This window comes from Triturus cristatus, chromosome 5_2, assembly GCF_964204655.1.
Source record: "Triturus cristatus chromosome 5_2, aTriCri1.1, whole genome shotgun sequence".
NCBI lineage: Eukaryota > Metazoa > Chordata > Amphibia > Caudata > Salamandridae > Triturus > Triturus cristatus.
The window spans coordinates 222960161-222981571 of record NC_140588.1 but is presented as its reverse complement, the minus strand read 5'-3'; the positions used below and the strand labels follow the sequence as shown (position 1 = coordinate 222981571).

The 21411-nt window shown below is 44.9% G+C and overlaps 1 protein-coding gene across 12 annotated transcripts in view; it reads left to right on the top strand.

Moving 5' to 3' along the window:
- Positions 1-21411, top strand: part of PTPRM (protein tyrosine phosphatase receptor type M) — a 1478792-nt gene that overhangs the window by 1406840 nt on the left and 50541 nt on the right. For all 12 annotated transcript variants that reach the window (XM_085607017.1, XM_085607015.1, XM_085607014.1 and 9 more), the window contains 5 exons: positions 2059-2175; positions 8943-9097; positions 9546-9681; positions 12307-12456; positions 19811-19984. In XM_085607017.1, coding sequence (XP_085463143.1) covers positions 2059-2175; positions 8943-9097; positions 9546-9681; positions 12307-12456; positions 19811-19984 — 732 coding nt within the window. The remainder of the gene's footprint in view (positions 1-2058; positions 2176-8942; positions 9098-9545; positions 9682-12306; positions 12457-19810; positions 19985-21411) is intronic.

Here is a 21411-nt window from a genome sequence, read left to right as displayed (position 1 = left end):
GTGGACACACCACTCCTCCCCTGCTCTGACAGCAGAGCAGCCCACCCGCACAGCAGTACAGAAACATAAAATGATAATTACTTTGAGTTATTATCGTTTTCTGTTTCCTTTATTTACACTGCTTAAAAGCAGTGGGGCAACGCTCCTCCACCTTAGCGGAGGAGCCGCCACTGATCCCGAGCATACATTGGTGCAGTACTGTCCTATTCAGAGGATGGAACCCACATTGAATTTAAATGTAATATTTCAATAGTAGTTAATGTATAGCTTGGCATGTCATGAACGTTTACTTGTACCCTCGCAGACTTCATCTTGAATAGAGTGGGAGCACTACTTCCATGAAAGGGGGGTCGAAGTTGTTTCAGATCAAACACATCTTAAAATTCACTCATTGGTTAACCATGAGTGTTCTATTAATCGGGCAGGTTTGGTGTCGCAAAATTGCAGCGACTTGTGAAATACGAAAATGACTGCAAACAGAAAGAAGCAGCAATCTCTCTTTAGATTTTATTATTCAGAATTTTTCAAATGTTTAGAGGATCTTAAAATATTCTGTGGTTTGTGACTCAGTATTATTGGTGCTTAGAGGGGAATATGGTTAAGAATATTGGCACAGAAGCGATGTGCATGAATTGTCATGGGTGGAATCTTGTAGCAATAGACCCCTTTTCCCTGGAAATATTCATATTGTAAGCTCCCGGGTGAATTCTAGATCCTTCTATTGGGGCTGCCGAATGGTTCTTTGGAAAGGTATTGCCTCCTTCACGAACGAAGAGAAGTAATGAGTTTGCTTACTTACTGTGACCAATGGTGCCCGTGATCCAAGAGAACTTTCAAGGAATAGAGAAAAGGTCGACCTGTTAATTCACATGAACCATCCTGTGGCCACATTTTATAAGTCTTTTGGATGGTGAAATGAGGAGCATCTGCTTAGGGCTTTTTCCTGACCCTTTTGCTGATGATCTCTGGGGGGACGTGTTTTTTGTTGTTTGTTTACTATTTCTTATAGCAAGACACGTAAATAGGAATAAAAATGCAAATTTTCCTCACAAACCCACCACAGTGGTACAAAATAAACGGGTGAGAATAGCATAGCACATAGGGCCAATTGGTGCCCTGTACAGGTACACATTCAATAGCATCTGACCATCATAGTGCAACCTCCTGATTGTGGCCAGAAAATGATGTTCTGCCGAGGAGAAATGTGAGCCCCCTAAGACATACAAACATTGGCTGAGGAGGTCCACATCAAGGCTTTATGTTGGGGCCAATCAGCCCACGGTGCCATAAGTAAAATATGTACACATGGTCGAGTGAAGCACTGACAAGGGTCAGATAGGTATCTTTAACACAAAGTGATACAAGAAAATGGCGGGCGAGACTAGCCCTGTATGTAGCGTTTCACTGCAGCTTTTCTTTAAGTTGAGGTTGTGCTCAGATTTAGGCTGATTGGTAAGTATTTCAAGGTTTTAAATGTGCTCAGATATTCAGATGGTTGATGGTAGAATCGATGAAGCCCGTGAATAGTATGGTATGAGTCTGTGAGGTGGTTGGCCAATATTTTCCACATACCCAGGTTAGTAAATAGAGCTGTAGTGACTTGAACCATAATGTAAAGCTAAACCTACTAATGGGATAAACGTGTTGGGGTCCACATAGGCACTGTATGTTGGATTGGGTGCTTGCCCTTCTAATTTACCCTACACTAATTTCAAGGTGTCAGTATTTCTTAAAAGCTCCTCCATGGTGGCAGCCAGGTTTGACTCATTCTCCCACTCAGGGGCATACATCAGGAGAAGGCACACTTAGAGCTTTAATCGGAGTACCACAGGTATATCGGTGATTAGTGTGCTGCAGGTATTCCGGCTAGTCCAGAAGCCTCCTCGTATACCAGGGAAATGCTAGAGTGCAGAATGGCCAGTCCGGCACTGACCCTACCCCCATTTAAGTCCAAGCCACATAACATGCAACGCGTGAACCATAAAGGTCCAGATGAAAGATGCATCCTGCTAGATGACCGCAAAAAGAATTCTCACAATCCTCCCTTCTTTCCCAAAGGTCAAGTGCTGCAAATACTGGCCAGATGACACGGAGATATATAAAGACATCAAAGTCACGTTAATAGAAACAGAGCTATTGGCAGAATACGTCATCCGAACCTTTGCAGTGGAAAAGGTAAGTTGTTTTGAGGATATGTAAGTTATTGTACATATGTCTTCATATCTGATATATGGGATTTGGAGGAGTAAGAAAGTATTTCCTTGACTGTCAAATAAATTAAATTATCTTTCACTTGACATCATGTTGTAGTAATGGATCTTCTACTACTTTAGAAATCACTCAGAAATGTACTCTGTAAAAATAGTTAGGGGCTGTGAAAAAGGAGAAGCCGCTCTTTGATATCTGAAAGAAAGTATAAGGTGCTATGTTTTGAGGACCCAAAAGACACTGATCTGAATTTAGTGAACATAAACTTCTGGTGAAATATATGTTTCAGAAACTGAGCAACTAACCAGTTCAAGCCAGGGTGGCACGCCGCAAAACCGCCGGCACAGACTTAAGATGTTTTCTCAAAGTGTCTAGCCATAGATAATTGCACCAGAGTTCTTCCTAGGTCTTTACATAGAGTACATTTATTGTGTCTCCACCTTTGGTAAATTTGACTGGAACATGGAGCACCTGTCGAAAGGGAAAGATGTGGCGTGGCCATCCCATAATTCAGGTTTGCCATTTTAGGTCGAAGCCTACCAGACATGGCAGCTATCTGGTTTGCTAAAGACATCTTGAGGACATTCAGAACGCTTCCCTGGGAATGCATTATGCTCATTGCTCACAATTGGCTTTTTGGTTTGTAACTCCCATTTTCTGGCTTTCTATTTGCTGGCTTTATTTGTTTTAGGCGGTCCAGCTTGAGTTTGCTCCTCCCAGTGAGCAACGCCTTTTCACACTGCCTCTCCTTGTATTCTTCCACCAGTGCTTCTTTCACTAAAAAGGCCTGTAAATCTTGTTATCCTGTCACATTTGCTGTGCCTTCAAAGACAAAGGTCATATGTCAGGCTCTGTCTTCCGTAGGAGCTTGATGTTTATTTTTTTTCTCTGACTTGAAAGTTGAAGGATTTATGTAACAATCTTGCTGAATACTTGGGGTAGGAAAGGTTTTTTTCCCAGCACACAACACCATTTAAAAAATGAACTGTACACGTATTTCACAATATATCAGAATTAGGATAGCACAAATGAGGCCCATTTTCGTTAATTCTGAAGTGTGTTGGAAACAAATAACTTTAACCCCTTCAGTGCCCGCCCCTTTCCCCGCCCTGTGCCGGCCGTTGTATTAGCGGGCGGGGTTTATGACGAGCTGGTCTCGTCATGGGCACAGCGCAACCGCGGCCCATGACGAGACCAGCTCGTCACGGGCATTGAAGAGGTTAAAATGATAAAAACAAATCAATAACCCAGGTGATGCCATTTCAACACATTATTATTTGTGCACTGTATGGTTTTATTAGTAGAACAGTATGTCTGTGCTAATGTAATGGTAAGTTCAATTGAAAATGTGTTGTCTGTAATGGCAGTGTGCTAATACACTAAGTATACTCCTCTCTACTCTGTACCAGTTCACTCTATGCCTTCTATTCTACTCTGCACCACTCTATGCCAATGCACTGTACACCAATGCAGTCTACTCTGTACCACTCCACTCCATGCCCCTGCACTCTAGGCCAATCCACTGTACGCTACTATAATCTACTCTGCGGCACTGCACTGTATGCCACTTTACACTACACCACTTTACTCTATGCCATTACACTCTATGCCACTGTAGTCTGTCACTGCACCACTCCACTCTACGCCACTTCATTCTACTCTGAAACAATCTACTCTATGCCACTGTGCTCTGCACTATTCTACTCCACTCTGTGCCACTCCACGCCAATCCACTCTGTGCCACTCTAGTCTATGCCACTCTAGTCTATGCCACTCTAGTCTATGCCACTCTAGTCTATGCCACTCTAGTCTATGCCACTCTAGTCTATGCCACTCTACTCTATGCCACTCCACTCTAAACCACTGCACTCTACGCAGCTGCACTCTACGTCACTTCACTCTATACCACTGTGATTTACTCTGTACCCCTGCTCTCAAAGCCACTCTACACCACTGCACTCTACGACACTCTACTGTGCACTATCTGCCACTGAGCTCAACACCACTCTACTACACTCTACAACACTCTGGTCTGCATCCCTGGACTCTACACCTTTTCACTCTACTCTGCACCACTCTACGCCATTGCACTCTATGCCACTCTACTCAACGTCACTCTACTCTGCACCACTGCACTCTACACCACTATATTCTATGCCACTGCACTCTATGCCACTACTACTGTGCACCACTGTTCTCTACGCCACTACACTCTACTATGCACCACCCTAATCTATGCCTCTGTATTCGATGACACTGCATTGTATTGCACGCTGCTGAATTCTGTGCTGCTGCACTCTACGCCACTGTGCTCTACGCCACTATACTCTACGCCACTATACTCTACAACACTCTACACCAATACCCTCTATACAAGTCCACTCTACGCCACTCCACTGAGTGCCACTCTACTCTGCACCACTCAACTCTAGGCCACTCTACTCTAGGCCACTGACCTCTACTCTGCACCGCTGTACTCCACGCCACTGCACTCTATGCCTCTCTACACCACTCTATGCCTCTTTACAGCACTACACTATATGACGCTCTATTCTGCAACACTGCACTCAGCACCACTCTACTCTATACTACTGCACTATATTCTGTGGCACTCCACTCTACTTTGCACTACTCTACGCAACTGCACTCTATGCCATTCCGCTCTTCGCCACTGCATTTTACGCCAATACAGTCTATTTTGCAACACACTAATCTATGCCACTGCATTCTACGACGCTGCTTGGTACACCGCTGAATTCTGTGCCTCTGCACTCTACACCACTATACTCTGCAACACTCTAATCCAATGCACTCAACACCAGTCCACTTTACTCTACGTCATTCCACTGTACGTCACTCTACGCAACTCCACTCTATGCCTCTGCAATATACAACACTCTATGCCACTCCACTCTACTCTTCGCCATTTCAGTGTACAAGACTCCACATCACTCTCCTCTATTCCACTAACTTTTAACCATGATGGACAGCAGCTACCCTGGTGTGCAACATGGCTAAAACACATTGGCCAAGCCAATACCTCTTTCACCGGCAAGACCTTTTGGCTTTGCCAATGCTTAATAAGTGTAGCAGGGTCATTTTTCTCTAACAGACTACCATTTACCGCCCCCATTCTGAAACAGAAAAGAGTGTAAAGTAGTCTGTTGCTGCTTTGATAAATACGACTTCAAATTCCTGGGCACCGAAAATGGAAGACGAGGGAGCGCAGTTAAAGAAAGGCCAACCACACCTGACTGGTGTTCATCTCAGTCTATTGATACATTTCCAATGTACATACAGTGACTTGCATGGAACATATAGGGATATAACTTAAATGTTGCACTTTTAATATGGCAGGTATCTGGCAGCTTAGTATCAGAGGGAGAGCGCACTGGTTTAGCCTGTTAGGGGCCTGAATTTGCTGCACAGTCTCACTTGAATATTAAGTACGTCGCGCCCCCCCCCCCCCCCCCCCCCCCCAATCAACGTGTAGGGACAAATCTTACAGACATAAGTTGTGATCCGAGGCAGTATTTCAGATTTAACTGAGAATTCTCCAGCAGTGATGGGGTTGATGCCAGGAGTTTCGCAAATTGTATTCAGAAGTTGCCCCCAATTATGGTCAGTTTTCTGTTGAGTTGCCCCGTACACCTGTACCGAAAATGGGCATTCTCAGCAGTACCCAAAACAGCTGTAGCCCATGGTTCATGGGCATACTTGCTTCCTGGTATTATAATGGAATTAGTTCACCGTTGAACAGTGGCAGCTCAGAGCTGTAATGACAGTAATTATGGAAGGCGCCAGTATCTGAGCTGCTTATGATGGTCTCATGCACTGGCATGGGAGCCCACTGCAACCTGCGGGAAGACCAACGGGAAATGGCTTTTGGGGCTTGCCAGTGCGTATTTGTGGCATGAACTTTGGAGTCTTTATTTCCCTTGGGCCTCGCCGGCAGCCCAGTGCCAATGGGAACGGACACAGCAGCCGCCCCGCCTCTAACTCAGCTACCCCTGGCATGTGCAGCCTCATCTTTCGTGTGTGCTGTCGGGGGTGTGCCGGCACTCGCATCCAGTCAGTGTGACAAGTTTACTGATATTTCCCAGCAGTTGATACCACAAAGGTTCATTTACACCGCACGTTCAGCCCTTCCCTACGGCGAAGTCATGCATCTTGTTTCTCAAATAACCTCCTAGGAGAAATAGGACCACATCAGCAAGTGAATCCAAGCTGGATGGTGGCTTTCACCTTTACACACTGTTGACTCTTTGAGGAAAACTGTGTGCAAGACCTTCAGAACCCCCAAGACTAATGATTCCTCAGCCCTGCCTACTACTCCGCTGTAGCATTCGGGCGTATCGAAAATAGAGGATTAGTGTAAAAAAAGGAAAAAAGAGGACTGAGAATGATTTAGTGCACATGCATTTGTCTACTAGATTTCATTTTTATCATACACAAGAGCCCTACCCAGGCCCAGTGAGCCTTTAAGACCTCTGCAGGAAGCTGCCCTCTGGTCAGGGCCGGCTCTAGGGCAGTGCGACCGGTGCCACCGCACCCGGTGCTGGCTTTCAGGGGGCGCTGTGTTTGTAAGTCTATTCTGTTTTTAAAGCACCTGCTGCCGCTTTCCTTTCCTCCGGCAATTACCAGGCCTCACAAAAATGTCAAGTTAACTCCTTTGATTAATGTTATTCCGGGAGAGAGATTGGAGTTTTGTATATGTTATGTTTTGACTTATGTGAAGGTAGTGCAGAGGGTGAATATGCCTGCTGCAAAGAACATGTACCATGTAGATTACAGAGTGCATATAATGTAAATAGATCAGCAAGTTACTGCTTTTAAAAGAGACATCCTTTAGTTAATTGCCATTTATAATTTAAAATCCTAATATAGAATAGTGAGGCGTTAACTTTCATCATAGAGCTGCATACATACTGCAAAGTAGACATTAGAGCATAGATTAATGTTCCAAAAATGGTTAATTTAGGTAGAAATCGATTTTAATTATTAAAGAAAACTGTTTATTTTTCCACGCTGAGTTTGTGCTTCTCCACAACAAGCACTCCTAAACTATACGCCCTACCAGTAAGGATGTGACTCCTACACTTTTAGTCCTTTGGCTTATGTAACATTTCATATAAGCGGATTTACACACACATGTTCGATTGTCTCTGTGTAATGTGTGTGTGATGCAAAGTGCTCTGAGATCCTTTACTGGTATGAGTGGCGCTATGTAACTAACTCAATGCATCTGAAAGAGAGTGGTTATGGAGACTGTTAAAGGGTGCTAGTGAGAGAATTCGTGGTGGAGGTGGTCATTGGGGGGACGCCAACTAACATTGTCGCGCTGGGCGCCACCAGCGCTAAAGCCGGCCCTGCCTCTCGTGCCTCCGAGATAAATGGCCACCACGCTGCGCCAGATAGAAACAAATGGCTTAGAAATGCCTAGTTGCTATGGTGAAGGGAGTGCTCGATAGTCAAAATGTCATTTCACCTATGGCTCTGAAAATCTTTGCACACTAGCGGGGAATAGGGCAGCATCTACAGCTAAATACGCAATTGCCTTTGTTTTGGAAGGAATTAGGTTGCGTCGCCTGACCTTTGCACTAGAGCGACTCATTAACATACGTGTGCTCAATCCTTCCAGTCATATCAATCTCCGTTAGCAGGCTAGGTTTCCCAAAATGGGGTTCTTTAGGTTATTTCCACTATAAGCTCGCAGCGGCAATTTAGACCCAAGTGTATAATTGTCATAATGTGAGTCTGATGTGATGATTGCAAAATTGGGAACTTGTTCATTATTAGGTCTGGTGTTAGCCATTAACTTCTGATCTTACTAGAACTGTATATAAAATATAATCACTTAGAGGGGTTTTCAGTCAGCTCTCCTCATCTAGTGGTCTTTTGTTGTGTCATTCACGTTTCTCTTATGCCCACTACATAACACAGCATAGGGCATTCTGTCGGCCCACTACAGCTATTGGTTAATTTCACTGAGAGTGACTCCATTCTGCTCTTTCACATGGAGCAGACCCAAACACATAGTAGTTCCCTTAAATGTCAGGGCTTAGTAGTTACTATGGCAGTGTTTTCTTATTTGAGACACCCAAAAAGTGTTTTGCTTTTCAGCAACAATTCTTTTATACATATTGACAGAGGCCCGGCAGCTCCCACTACAATAAAGTTTACAAAGGTCCCGATAGCAAAAAAAAGCACTGGCAAAAGCCAAAATGCTTTCATTCAACGCCAGACCCTTTGCGTTTGCCAATGCTTGTTGCTTAATTTTGTCTGTGTATTTTGAATTACAATCTATATGATAACAGTAAGATATATGCATAGAAATAGTAATCCATACTGTGTACAGTAATTGTTGATTATGTGTATATGCTGCTATGCATTAATACTTTAATTCCTCACCTTTGCTATACTTAATAAATCGAATGTGCGTGCACTCATATGTACCCCTGAAAAGGGCCACACTGCCAGAGGCGCTGGGGACTGTATGCACGGCCCCTAACCATAGTAAAAATGGGTTTTCTTTGTAGGATCCGTGTGAAGGAATGGACTGTTTTGCCTGCTACCAAGCATTTAAATCTTTAAAAACAATCTTTCACTGTTCTTTTCTTTAACTAAAGTGTATTGTGCTTGTACAGTGGCGAGGAGGTATTTTTCCATGATCGCGTTAAATTGTTTAACACTGTTTAATTGTATAACTGCTTCCTTCCCTTATGTTGTTACAGCGAGGTGCACATGAGATCCGAGAAATCCGTCAGTTTCACTTCACGGGTTGGCCGGATCATGGAGTACCCTACCACGCCACCGGTCTGCTGGGATTCGTACGGCAGGTCAAATCCAAAAGCCCACCCAACTCAGGTCCCCTGGTTGTACACTGCAGGTACGGAGCACACCATGCTGGTTTACCATGTGTATGCGTAGAGTACCAATTCCATTGGTGCTGCTGGTGAAGTGGCACCGGGGCCCAGAGGCCTGAGCGGTGCACTAAACCCTGATTATTGGTGTATTTTATCATTCAAACAGCAGGCGGGGGCCCATTTCCTCCCTTGCACCAGGACCCATGACAGTCTGGCTACGCTGCTGAGCAGCAAATACACATCCATGGGGTCTAGTCTTTCTTCTGTGGCGACCTTTAGCTGGGGAATGCTTCTTTGGTGAATCTATATGTTCTGTCACCCGATCAGGCCCAAATGTGATCATTATTCGTCTAAAGAATGGTTATTGGGATTCTTGAGATTTGATGTTGGTGGCGGGAGCGTTGAGAAGTGTGATGATATGCTGACTTCCCTGAGATATGCTATATTGCTAATGACATGCTCTCTTCCTAGTGCCGGAGCAGGTAGAACCGGCTGCTTTATCGTCATTGATATAATGCTGGATATGGCGGACAGGGAAGGAGTCGTTGACATATACAACTGTGTGAGGGAGCTTCGGTCGCGGAGAGTCAACATGGTACAGACTGAGGTATGCTCTTAGCCTTCTCTTTCCTACGTTTTCTCCCTCTACCCATGCCGAACCGAAGCAAGTGCAATAGTAACGCATGGGCATGCTGGGCAGTTGCCCGGGGGCCACATCAGACCAGAATTTAACACAAATTTTCCGTTAAACATTTTTATTGCTGTGAGTGGTTTGTGTAGGCAGGGCCCACTCAATGCTTTGCCCGGGGGGCTATAATGCTCTTAAGATGGCCCTTCCTAAAGCACATTACTGATGGATGATGGTATTAAAAAATAAGCTTTTGTCAGATAAAAGACACTTCTACCCACCAAAGGAACGGTGACTTCTTGCTCAAAAGCAATGTGGCAATCATCTTTTCGGCATAGTTACTGGGTGGCACCTCCAAAGTTGAATATTACTATATTTTTCCAAGAGTCATTATTCCGCCTATTAGCCACTGAAAATATGTAAGTGATTCAATCTAAATTGCATTGACTTTCTTGATTTCTTTTTTTCTTTTTACTTTTTGCACTCTTCTGGTATTCTGTAGTCTCAAATCTTGTGGAAATTGGATTGAAGATTAATACTTGCGAGAGATCCAGCGTGGTAACTGAAAGTCGATGAAACAAAACTCTACTAAATGACACTTACTCCAAGCTCATTCGGAATAATGCGTTCATGTTTCACATTTGTGGCTCTGTGATGAGATATCGGTCTAGTCAATTATATCTTTAAAGAGTTGATCCCTGACAGAGCTGACTCAATTATAGTGCTGGTTGGGATTGATTGGTGGTTTGGAACAGTATTAAACATCTGTGTTATTCCTTCATGCATGATAACCTTTTCGAGTGGCGGACACCGATGATTGTCTGACCTATGATGGGAGGCCACTAGGACGTGGATTGCGTATTATATGTAATCTTCGTTTTAGTAGGTGGTAGTTTTTTTTTCTTTGGCTCAGATGGAATGCATGAATTTCTAAGGTGGACATGTGACCTGTGGGCTGTAAGGAGTTTAAATGCTTTCTAATGCAGCTTTTCCTTACAGAGACACACTGTTGTCACAAGTAGGATGCATATTTCATTTCGAGTTTTTCTAAAGCCCTCAGTGTGGCACGAAGTTACCTCAAATCGCTTTGCCCCCTGGAGAGGAGGGAAAAGAGAGAGTGGGATTTAAGTGAGGAATTAAACAGTCTGAATTATAAATTTAGGAAGAGATCAGTGAAGATATTCCTAATCGTTTGAGAGACAGTGTGGAGCAAGGGAGCTAAAAAGAGGCATGGGTAAACCCCGGTGGGAGGGGTGAATGTTGTACAGTTGTGATCAGTTTGGTGGACTGGTCACTGCACCACGTTCTGATTTGGCTGGAGGGCGGAGTACGGGGGAAGGGGATTGACTGCATTTTGTTTTGTGACCTAATAAAGTCTGTTTAAAAAAAAAAATGGGTAAACCCCGGAGGGATCAGTGTACTTCTGAATCTTCGTGAGGCAGCCTGGGTAAAACATTCTGGATAAGTCAATGATTAAGTGCATAGATTTAAAAATCTTTACATCCATGTTCTTATTTCAGGTGTTAAAAGAAGGTACAAATCTTGAAAGGGCACCAAATGTACCTAATTTCTAAATGTGTTGTTAGTTGACCCCAAAGAAATTCTACTTCAACAATGGAAATGAGGATCAAAACCATTTGCCCTAAATCCTAGCCCTATGTTTCTTGTGAATATTTCTAATTTTTGTTTACCTAAATAGCATGTGTGTGAGTTCATGTCATGGCAAGCAATAGAAATCTCCAGAGGCATTCACAGTTCCTCATTTAAGGGCGGTTAGACCATTAACTTTATTTGTAGATCACTAAAACCCCAGCAATGATTACGCTGTTTTATATGTTCAATTTCGAACCATACCAAGTTGAAGAACTGAGGTCACGTTATTGTGAGCACATTAAACATGAACATAGACATACTGTTAAATGATATTATTGACATACCGATGATATATAGTGCTACTGGTTACTCAGCAAGTGGTGCCATCTTTCTTTCTTTTATTTCTTATTTTTAGAAAAATGCTTATTTAAAAGGCCATTAAGGTTTCTTAAAGCGCCTGGCACTGCTGAATTCAAGAGTGACCGAATACCAAACCTACCTAGCTTTGATTCCACCTCATGCCGCCACCTTGACACTTCCTGGCTCTTTGCTTTCCCTCTTGCTGTTTTTGTCCGCTCGGTTTTTTCTCTTTCTCATTGTTTTCCCTTCTTTCTTTTTCCGTGACCATCTCCCTTTTCTACTTCTCTCTTCCTCTGAGTCAAAGTTTGGTGATGAAAAGTAAGGCCCAGTACTTGAAAATGAGCAGCAGGTGACCTGCACCTGCACAAATTATGCACTGACTGCTTTAATTTGCTAGACTCTGGGTGCAACACTGGAAGTCAGGCATTCTGTTTCAATTCTTTTTTCATTCTTTTTCAGTTCAAAATTTATTGTGACGTTTGAGTTTTGGAGCTCTTACACTCTGCAACATAACTATATTGAGGGCTGTTGCAGCCCACACCCCAGTTTTAAAATGTATTTCCCATGAGCGCCTAGTGCAAGAGCCCGTGCTGCGATAGGTGTGTGTGGTACCTCAGTTCCTGTCCTCATTGGATGCGTCCTCTTTTCCAGGAGCAGTATGTATTCATCCACGACGCCATCCTGGAAGCTTGCCTCTGCGGCGACACCTCTGTACCAGCATCTCAGGTCCGCTCTGTTTATTACGAAATGAATAAACTGGACCCTCAGACCAACTCGAGCCAGATTAAGGAGGAATTTAGGGTAAGAAATTGTTTCCATTAACATGTTTGCATGTGTCAGTAATGTAACTTTGTTGCTCAGCTCAAATACACCAGGGTTCTGTGTGCAACATGTAGGTCGAAGGTTTGGACCCTGGCAAGAGGAGCCAGCCTATCATCTTACAGGGTTGCTACAATAAGTGCCACTTACTTGGGTAATAATAAAAACAACTCTTCATTACAATGCTACGAAACTGCAACACTGGAAGCAGGCACTAGATCAAATAGGTGAGCTTTTTGTAATACATTTGTTTTTAATAGTTATCACAGATATAAGTAGTGCCAGGACTAATTTTCTCATTATGTTTTGTAGGTTACTCAAGTTTCCATGGTATCGATCTTTCTTACCCAAAACTCATATATTCTTTTGAGGGGAAAATATTCTAAAATTCTAAAAATCCTCTTCTGAGGGAAGGAGAAAGTCACCACGCTTTTATTAAAACATAATAGGTCGACTTAAAGAATGGGACGAAGAAGGCAGAGCTGATCTGACGTGTTTCACAGATCCTCTTGTGATAACCACGAAGCACGCCTTGTTAACTGTCCATATATCCCATTCCATGTAGGTTTGGCCTCTCATGGGAGGACTCGAGGCCTTCGGACACTTGTGCTGATCACTGTTGCTGGTTAATTTGTTGACCATGTGGGCTCTGAAGGCCTGATGAACTATTCCCATTTGCGGGCCGAGGATGTGCAGTTTGCACACCGACAGGTTTGCCAATGAGAATTAAATTTGCGATGCGACCTACTTACTAAAAGGTCGTATCCTAAGTTGTGCATTCGCATGGAGTGACAAATCGACCTACCTAATGAATATTAATTCGGCAGGTCACAGTTTGTGACCCTTTGTGAATGGCTGCAAATCCAGGAACATATTCCTACAAGCATACCTCTGTCAAACACCTTTAATGCATCCTGTATCCATGAAACGGACTAGAGCTGCTTAAAAAAAAAGTTTCTCGTTTAGGAAGACATCTGAGCCAACCTTTCCCCGAGTCCGAAGTCATGATTCCCAAATGGGAAACTTTGTGTTTTTTAAGCACCACCCCTGTGGCTGTTGCCATGATGACCAGAGTGAAAGCGGCCCATCAGGGTCATATTCCCCTTTAAGAAATCCAATACAACCCTCTTTGAGGTTTCTGTATCTGGTCAGAGGTTTGTGACCACCAGTGTCAGAAACCTTAATACATCCTCTCCGGATTGCAAATAGGAGGAAGGTAGCCCTTCCAACCGCTCTTCTAGTTGAGATTTGAATAGGGTTCAAAACACCTTTTACTAGTAAGAAACACTTTTCCCACTGGTAAAAGGACTTTGTAAATAGTAAAAAGTAATTTTGCGATCACAAAACCTGTGATGTGAATTGCAGGCGTTGTGACTGAAAAATAACTTTTCCATCAGGCCCTTAGGTTTTTTAATAAGTAACTATTTTGCAGATCTAGTTCCTGTACATAAACAGAGAAATGCTTTAAAACTGTTGTGGCAGCAGACCAGGGCCTACTTTGAGATGATTTATTTTGTGGACTTCTTTGAATCGGCATGCTGGGATATTTTTTCCCTAATGACTGACTCCGCTCCTGAACAGTCGGCTCTTTCTCTGCCCGAGGTGGCTTTGACATACGTAAGATTATTTTTGTCTGCTTTAAGCCCGAGAATTGTTGGCACATCGCTCCACCCCAAACTCGTCTTTTTACTAGATCTTTGGTTACCTGGTACACAAAAGTCAGTTCACTTGTTGGTCATCTTTTCTTAGAAAGTGGGAGTCCAAATGACCTGTTTTGGGGGCACATCAGCCCTTGAGGTAATATCTCTTAATGTACCTGAGATCCACTTAATGAGATGTGGGAGGAAAATATGAATTGCGAAAAGGGCAAAATTCAACCTTTTATCTCAATCCGCCTGCAGAACGAAATTGTGCAGGTGATGGGAAAATTGTTGCTTGTCTCCTGCTGTTTTTTTCATCTTCGACAGGTAGAATGTGGATCAGCAGCATTTTACAAATTTACGCCGCAGTCCACTTCCACTGACTGCCAAATGTAGAAAAAAAATTGCCAAACCTAAATTTCATTAGGTAGTTTATCATAAAGATGGCGCTGAGGATTTATTTTCTTTCTTGCGCGTTTTTAGAGCACAAACTAGGGTGACCATTTGCAGAAAGTAACATCCCTCCCTTTGCACCAAGCCCTCTGAAAGGCTGGACACCACCTTTGGTTGCGTAGCCTGTCTCGTGGTGCCCTCTCCACACAGGTATTGCAAATGTGCACTTACTTTGATTGCAGTTGGACGGGGAAAGTGGGCGCTTTCAAATGCACTTTGTGACCCACTGTCAAAGTGCGGGCACGTTGGGCGAACATGAATTGCTTTTTTTGTGCGCGAGAGCACTTAGAACATTTGGGAATGAGAAGCATTTGTGTCTTAGTTCATGTAACACATAGTATTTTTGAACAAGGTACATGACCTGATATGTTAATAACAGTTCTAAATGAAATCGCCGCCTGGCGTGAATGAGCTTTTATTCGTGGCCGGGTTGCCATTTTTTCTTGCAAGCCTATCATTAGTTTAACAAGCTTTCAAGCTTCCTTGCCCAGAGACCTCTCAGAGCAGGGCGACGAAATAGGTCTACATTTAAAAAAATCATCTCCATTTGTCCGCCTTTTCTTTGTATATGATGCCATTTGCCTACTCCATACATCCTAGCGGTACAATTGTGGGAAGCTGTAGAGTGCTGAACCGGGTATACTTCATGTGTTCACCAGCAGGCATTTATCTCCACTTAACATAAACTGCTTGATTGACAAAATTGACATACATTTCTAATGTCACAATCTACATCTACTTCAGTTCTTAATTTGCACTCATCCTGCAAATCAAAAAACCAGAAAAAAAACAATGAGCCATAGCTTAAAAATATTTTAGGTTTGCCACTCAGGTTGGCGGCATTCACACACAAAAGAGGCACTTATGTCTATGACAGTGGATTAAAGTGGCATGGATAACAGCCATGAAATTGAAAAGGATAAAAAGAAGCAGAATTTTTCTCTAGCCCAAAAGAATTTTGCACAGCACACCTTGTCTTCCCTCACTCACCCTGTGAAAATAGGGTTATTTGCTGTTCCTCCTCACATGGTCGCCCATAGTTACTCCACTAATATGTACTTTTAACACAGGATTGGTTCAGGTGATCAGAAATGTGTTGCTAAGCTTTGTTGTAATTTTGCACAGCACACCTTGTCTTCACTCACTCACCCTAAGAAAATAGAGTTGTTTGCTGTTCCTCCTCACATGGTCGCCCATAGTTACTCCACTAATATGTACTTTTAACACGGGATTGGTTCAGGTGATCAGAAATGTGTTGCTAAGCTTTGTTGTAATTTTGCACAGCACACCTTGTCTTCACTCACTCACCCTATGAAAATAGAGTTGTTTGCTGTTCCTCCTCACATGGTCGCCCATAGTTACTCCACTAATATGTACTTTTAACACGGGATTGGCTCAGGTGATCAGAAATGTGTTGCTAAGCTTTGTTGTAAACTTACTTAAAGTTAAGAGCTTGGAGTATGTTCCAATACTCAAACAATAGCAACTATTTCAATGTTTTTTTTTTTTTTTTTTTTTTTGAAGACCTTTATTGATAGAAAAGGGGCAAATACAAGTCAACAAGGAGCCCGGGGGGGCTCACACATACGGTACATTACAACTTACTGAAAACACAGAGGATACATTACAGAAGGACTGAGGTCTAGTTTTAAAAGTTTTCCTTGTAGGATAGACATAAGCAGGATATCGTAGCACAACAAGTCAATACTGGTGTTAAACAATCAGGATAGATAATCTTATAGCAGTAGAAAACACCAGAGTCGCTGCGTGACACCCAGTAAGGAACGTCTGAACCCCAGGGAAGGAGAAAGGACAAAGAATAGAAGGCCCATAGAACAAAAAGGAAAAACAAAAAAGAAAGCAACCCCACCCCCCAAGTGCCCCCCACCCTGCACCCCTGCAGCTGGCTACGGCCTTTCCCCCCCTAGCAGTGTGCCTGTCGCCCAAGAAAAGGAGTCCCGAAATATAGAAAGTAAGAAAAAGAGAGAATCCGAAAACTCTCATAAAATTGAGAAAGGTGGGGAGGAGCCCACTATTCGTCCCCCAGCTCCGCCATCTCGCACCCATAATAGCAACAGTAGTCTAACACCCAATAGTAATAACATGCCCGGTATGACGAGAGAACTGGGGCCACAGCAGCAGCGCGCAGGGTAAGTAAGGCAGCAACACCCAACCGAAACATCCAAAATATCAACAAGGAATCTTCAAGCCATGATTGATAAGCGTAAGCCCCCGCAATAGTCTTCTAGCACCACCGATACATGTCTCGGTCACTCAGAGAAAACTAGTTCCCCGGCTGCCCCACCCACAAGAACGGTGCAAAACATTTATCAACGGAGGAGGGCCAACCCAAGAGAACAAAAGAAAAAATCAACAGAAGTGTATCCGGCCATCACCTCCCGGACCCCCATGCAAACCATACCCAAAGTCCAGCGTTCTCGTCAGTCCAGCACAGTCCCAGGAATGTAGTTACCGGTATCAGGGCAAGAATAAAGACAAACTCAACCCTGACCCCTACGCGCCAGTGCGCCAGCATAATGCAGTTGCGGCGTAGCCCCGTAGAGTAGGAAGAGCATCCGATGTGAACACCCAGAGAGATGGCAACAGCCAGTAATCGCCATCCAAAGCAGGACAGTGTTATCCCCAAGAGTGCAGTACGGGTAGGCGTACAGTGGTAGTCCACCAAAATTGGGCAACTCACTCCCGGGCAACATGTTCAAAGTAAGCAGAGCGATCTTGTCAGCAATACCCGCTGGCGGTGGTAGTCCTGGCATCCGACGGCGAACCTCTAGGTTCCGTCCAAATATAGAATGCACTGTGTCCTCCATAGTTGCGACAGTCCGAGCGGCGGTGATGTTAAGTTCACTCACAATCAGTTCCTCTACGTCTCCCCGGAGAGGCTGCACACGACTGCCGAGTCCTGGGCTCGGCGATCCGCTCCGCGCACAGCCGCCCGTCCGGTCAGCCAAGGAGAGAACGGGCACAGCGTCGTCCAGCCGGCGCTCCAGGTCACGGGCGTTGGAACAAAAAGCAGCTCGCATAGCGGCCAAAGCTTCCAGGACGTCGCCGATACTCACGGGCATAGCGTGAGAGGAAGAGATGCCAGCTCCCTGTCCCCGGAATCCGCAGGCGTGTGGCGACCCTCGAGCCCAGTCGTTAGCATACATGTCCAGGCGTCGTTTAGTAGGTCAGCTCCCAGAGAGGCAGCGCCAAACCACAGGGACAGGGCAGCAACCCCCAGCCCAGCGCCACGCACAGGGACAGCACAGTGACGGTCCAACCAGGCGCCGTGTATAAGCGCCGATCACTCAATAAAGATGGCCCCTTCCATTACACTTCGTAGCGAGAGATCAAAGAGGAACTTCCAACAGGGGGGGGATACATTTGTTGCATCGGTGGTGGTAAAGCAGCGTAGCGGCGAGACTCCAAAAGAAACTGTTGCGCTACTTCTGGGAATCTCGGTGGCCTGTCGCGTCTCGCCGGCGGTTTCAGATTCTCCTGTAATGGCCGCTGTTGTTACCCTCCAGCCGGACGCCGCCGAGAACAAAGGACCGGACCCACTCCGTAGGCGTCTGCGGGAATTCAGGGCGTTTCTTCACCCCCGGTGCAGGAGGGACGACGGGGAGCCCACCATCGGATGCAGCGTCGCCTCCCCAACCCGTTACCGCACAACAGACACGATTCAGCAATCAGGAGAGGAAGCGGTACGGGAGGGAAGCGGACGAGTCGGCGGAGCCGAGGGCTCAGGCGGCCATCTCTGTTGCCGGCTAGGCTCCTCCCTATTTCAATGTTTTTGACAGGTGTTCATACAAGATTGTTATTGTCTGTGCTGGTGCATGAGTACTTGAATTTGATTAGCACACGTTCATTGAAAGTTGATGTGACGTGTGCTGGGTTTGAGTTTGATCTCAGATGGTGGCATTGACTGCAAAGTTTCTCTTGCAAAACGTACATGTCATGTGAAGTATTGATATGTGTATTGCTTTGTCGTGGGTATTTTAATATGAATTATTTTGTTGTGTGAATTTACATACACTTTTGTAAGACATACATCTCCATGAGATTATTTTGAGGACTTTTCAAACAATGATGCAGCACTTTCAAAAGGAGTAACGTGTAGGCTTTTTCAGACTTAAGAGACGAGGTTGTCCGGATATCTACGTTATTAATCTGACCAAACATTTTAAAGAACAGTCAGCGAGCTCGTTCTTAGATAATTTTCCATTTTGTGGTTCTGAATGTACTACCATAGCTTATTTTATTCTGGTGGTTATGGTTGGAATATGAGAAGCACACAAATAAATCATTTCCGAGTGATAATTTGAAAATGTGCACATTTTACCTTAGGGTTGAAAATCGCTTGACAATTGGCCAATATGTGGGGCAGACATTTCAAGAGCAGTGTATTGCTTGACTGTGGAACTTGTCGAATTCTGTGTTGTTCTTTCTACTAAGTTTCGCTCAGTTGCAAAACATCTTATTTTCCCTTTGCATTAATTTTCATGTATGTTATATGCTTAAGAAAAGACTACAGACAGATAGGATCCATGACATGTAGACCTTTTTTGGAGAGGTGCAGCCGTGCCACTGATATTCTGAAAAACCGCAAGCCCTGATCCCTTAACCCCTTGTGTGCCCCGCCCTTTCCCCGCCCTGTGCCGGGCGTTGAATTAGCGGGCGGGGTTCATGACGAGATAGTCTCGTCATGGGCACAGCGCAGCCGCGGCCCATGACGAGACTATCTCGTCATGGGCACTCAAGGGGTTAAAGCCGAGTTTGCTTGCATGCAGACTCACCTGCACTTGATTGCTTTCGCCTGAAATATGTCAAAGAAACATACATGTGTCATAAGCAACAGAGGCTAAGACTGCTGAATCAAGACTGTCAGTTGTTGCTTGAGTTGGTACAGCTACACTTTGGAAGTAACTCGAAGGGGTGTGGTCACCAAAGGGTTCTTGCATGTCTTTTAGGTGTTTTAGTTGTATTGTTGATAGATCCTGTTTCTAGCCATCAGTAGGTTGGAGTGGATCCATTTCCTGCCTGTAGACTTGTTCAGAAGCATTAGTCGTTGAAGTGACAGGGAACCAGTACTCCTGTATCACCACCTCATGATCCACATCATACCTGTCACGCTAAGCGTTTTCTCTAGTTCATGGAAAAAATATTTTGTCTCCCTGAAGTTCACCACTGTGTACTTTGCGCTTCCTCCGCATGTACCTGAAATGCTTTCCTTTTTCTTGCAGACTTTAAACATGGTGACCCCAACGCTACGGGTGGAGGACTGCAGCATAGCTTTGTTACCGCGGAATCACGAGAAGAACCGCTGCATGGATGTCCTACCACCAGACCGATGTTTGCCTTTTCTCATAACCATAGATGGCGAGAGCAGTAACTACATCAATGCAGCACTGATGGATGTAAGTGAAGTTTCACCCCAAAAGTTCCCCAAACTTAAGTAGAGAGAAAGACCAACATTTGGAAAGTGGCTGTAAAATATTGTGCAGTCAGTGGGTCCAATATTACCGGCAGGCATTTCTGAATATGTGCAGAGATGTTTGGAACTAACTAGTGGAATCATTGTTTTCAGCTGTGATTACCACATTGCTGCCTGGGCCAAAAGTGTGCTGGAAACCATTCTTGTGATTTCTAGGAGGAGTACGGCAGTGCAATTATCCAGGACACCTGCCGATATTAGTGCTGCATCTTACATAAATTGTAAAAAATGTTAGCAGTGCTCCTGGCCATAAATATGCTGTCTAGAGAATTACCCAGTGGCTGCTGGCTTGTACAGAGGGTGGTGAGCGGTGTTGTGGGGGGGAACAAAAAATAAATAAATACATTCACTTACCTCCGCAGCGCGATGTCCTCCTCCCTCGGGTGTCTTCCAGGAAGGTCCTGATGCAGGAAACTGCAATACCCAATCCTGACACTGCTTTCAAAGCATGAAAGCAGCGTCAGGATTGGATAGAGCAGGCTCTCCCAGTGCTCCTAAGATCACTGGAGGCCTTCGCTTTCCCTAACCCTGCTGTCTAAGACAGCTAGGTCAGAGAGCTTTAAAATTCACATTTTAAATCTCACAGCTCCCTGCTGCTGCCACTCAGCAGCACTGGTCCCACCCCTTCTTGACACTTAGGGGTCTATTGTGATGTCGGGCAGATTGCCACCGCCCGACATCATCCCCCGCCCTCCTCCCATTTCCCCCCGTCATATTATGATGCCGGGGGTACCGCGGCGGACGGGAAGACCGTCTACCGCTTTTCCGCTCGGTCGACCGGGCGGAAAAGGGTTGAATATGGTGGCGGTGTCTGCTAGACACCGCCATCCATATTACAATGGGAGCGGCCGCCACGGAAAGGCATGCGGATTTTGCAGTTGGCGGCCCGTTGCGGGCCACCATGATGTTGGGGGGCACATGGGGGGTACGTATGGTACCCCCCTACATTGGCTCGGACAAAGTGGCAGGCACCGCGCAGTGCCTGTCACCTTGTGCATGCCAATGCACGACGTGCATTTTCAGCATTGCACCGCTCACCACAATGCTGGGAATAGAGGATGCCACCGCCACGGTGGCTGTGGCATCTGAATTGCTGGTGCGGGACCGCTGCACCAATGGCGGCCGGTCCCAGCACCGCTAGGGTGGCGGCCGGATGCAAGTCCGCCCGCCATCCTAATAGGCCCCTATGTTCGGGACTGGTTGCTGAAAAATGAAACGGTAATAAACTTTATTACCGTTTTATTTTTCAGCTCTGGGGCTTGAGTTGCGACGCTCTTCCTCTCAAATGGAGGAGCCGCCCCTGGAACTACCATGGGTATTTATAAGGACCTCCTGAATCTTCTTAGAAAC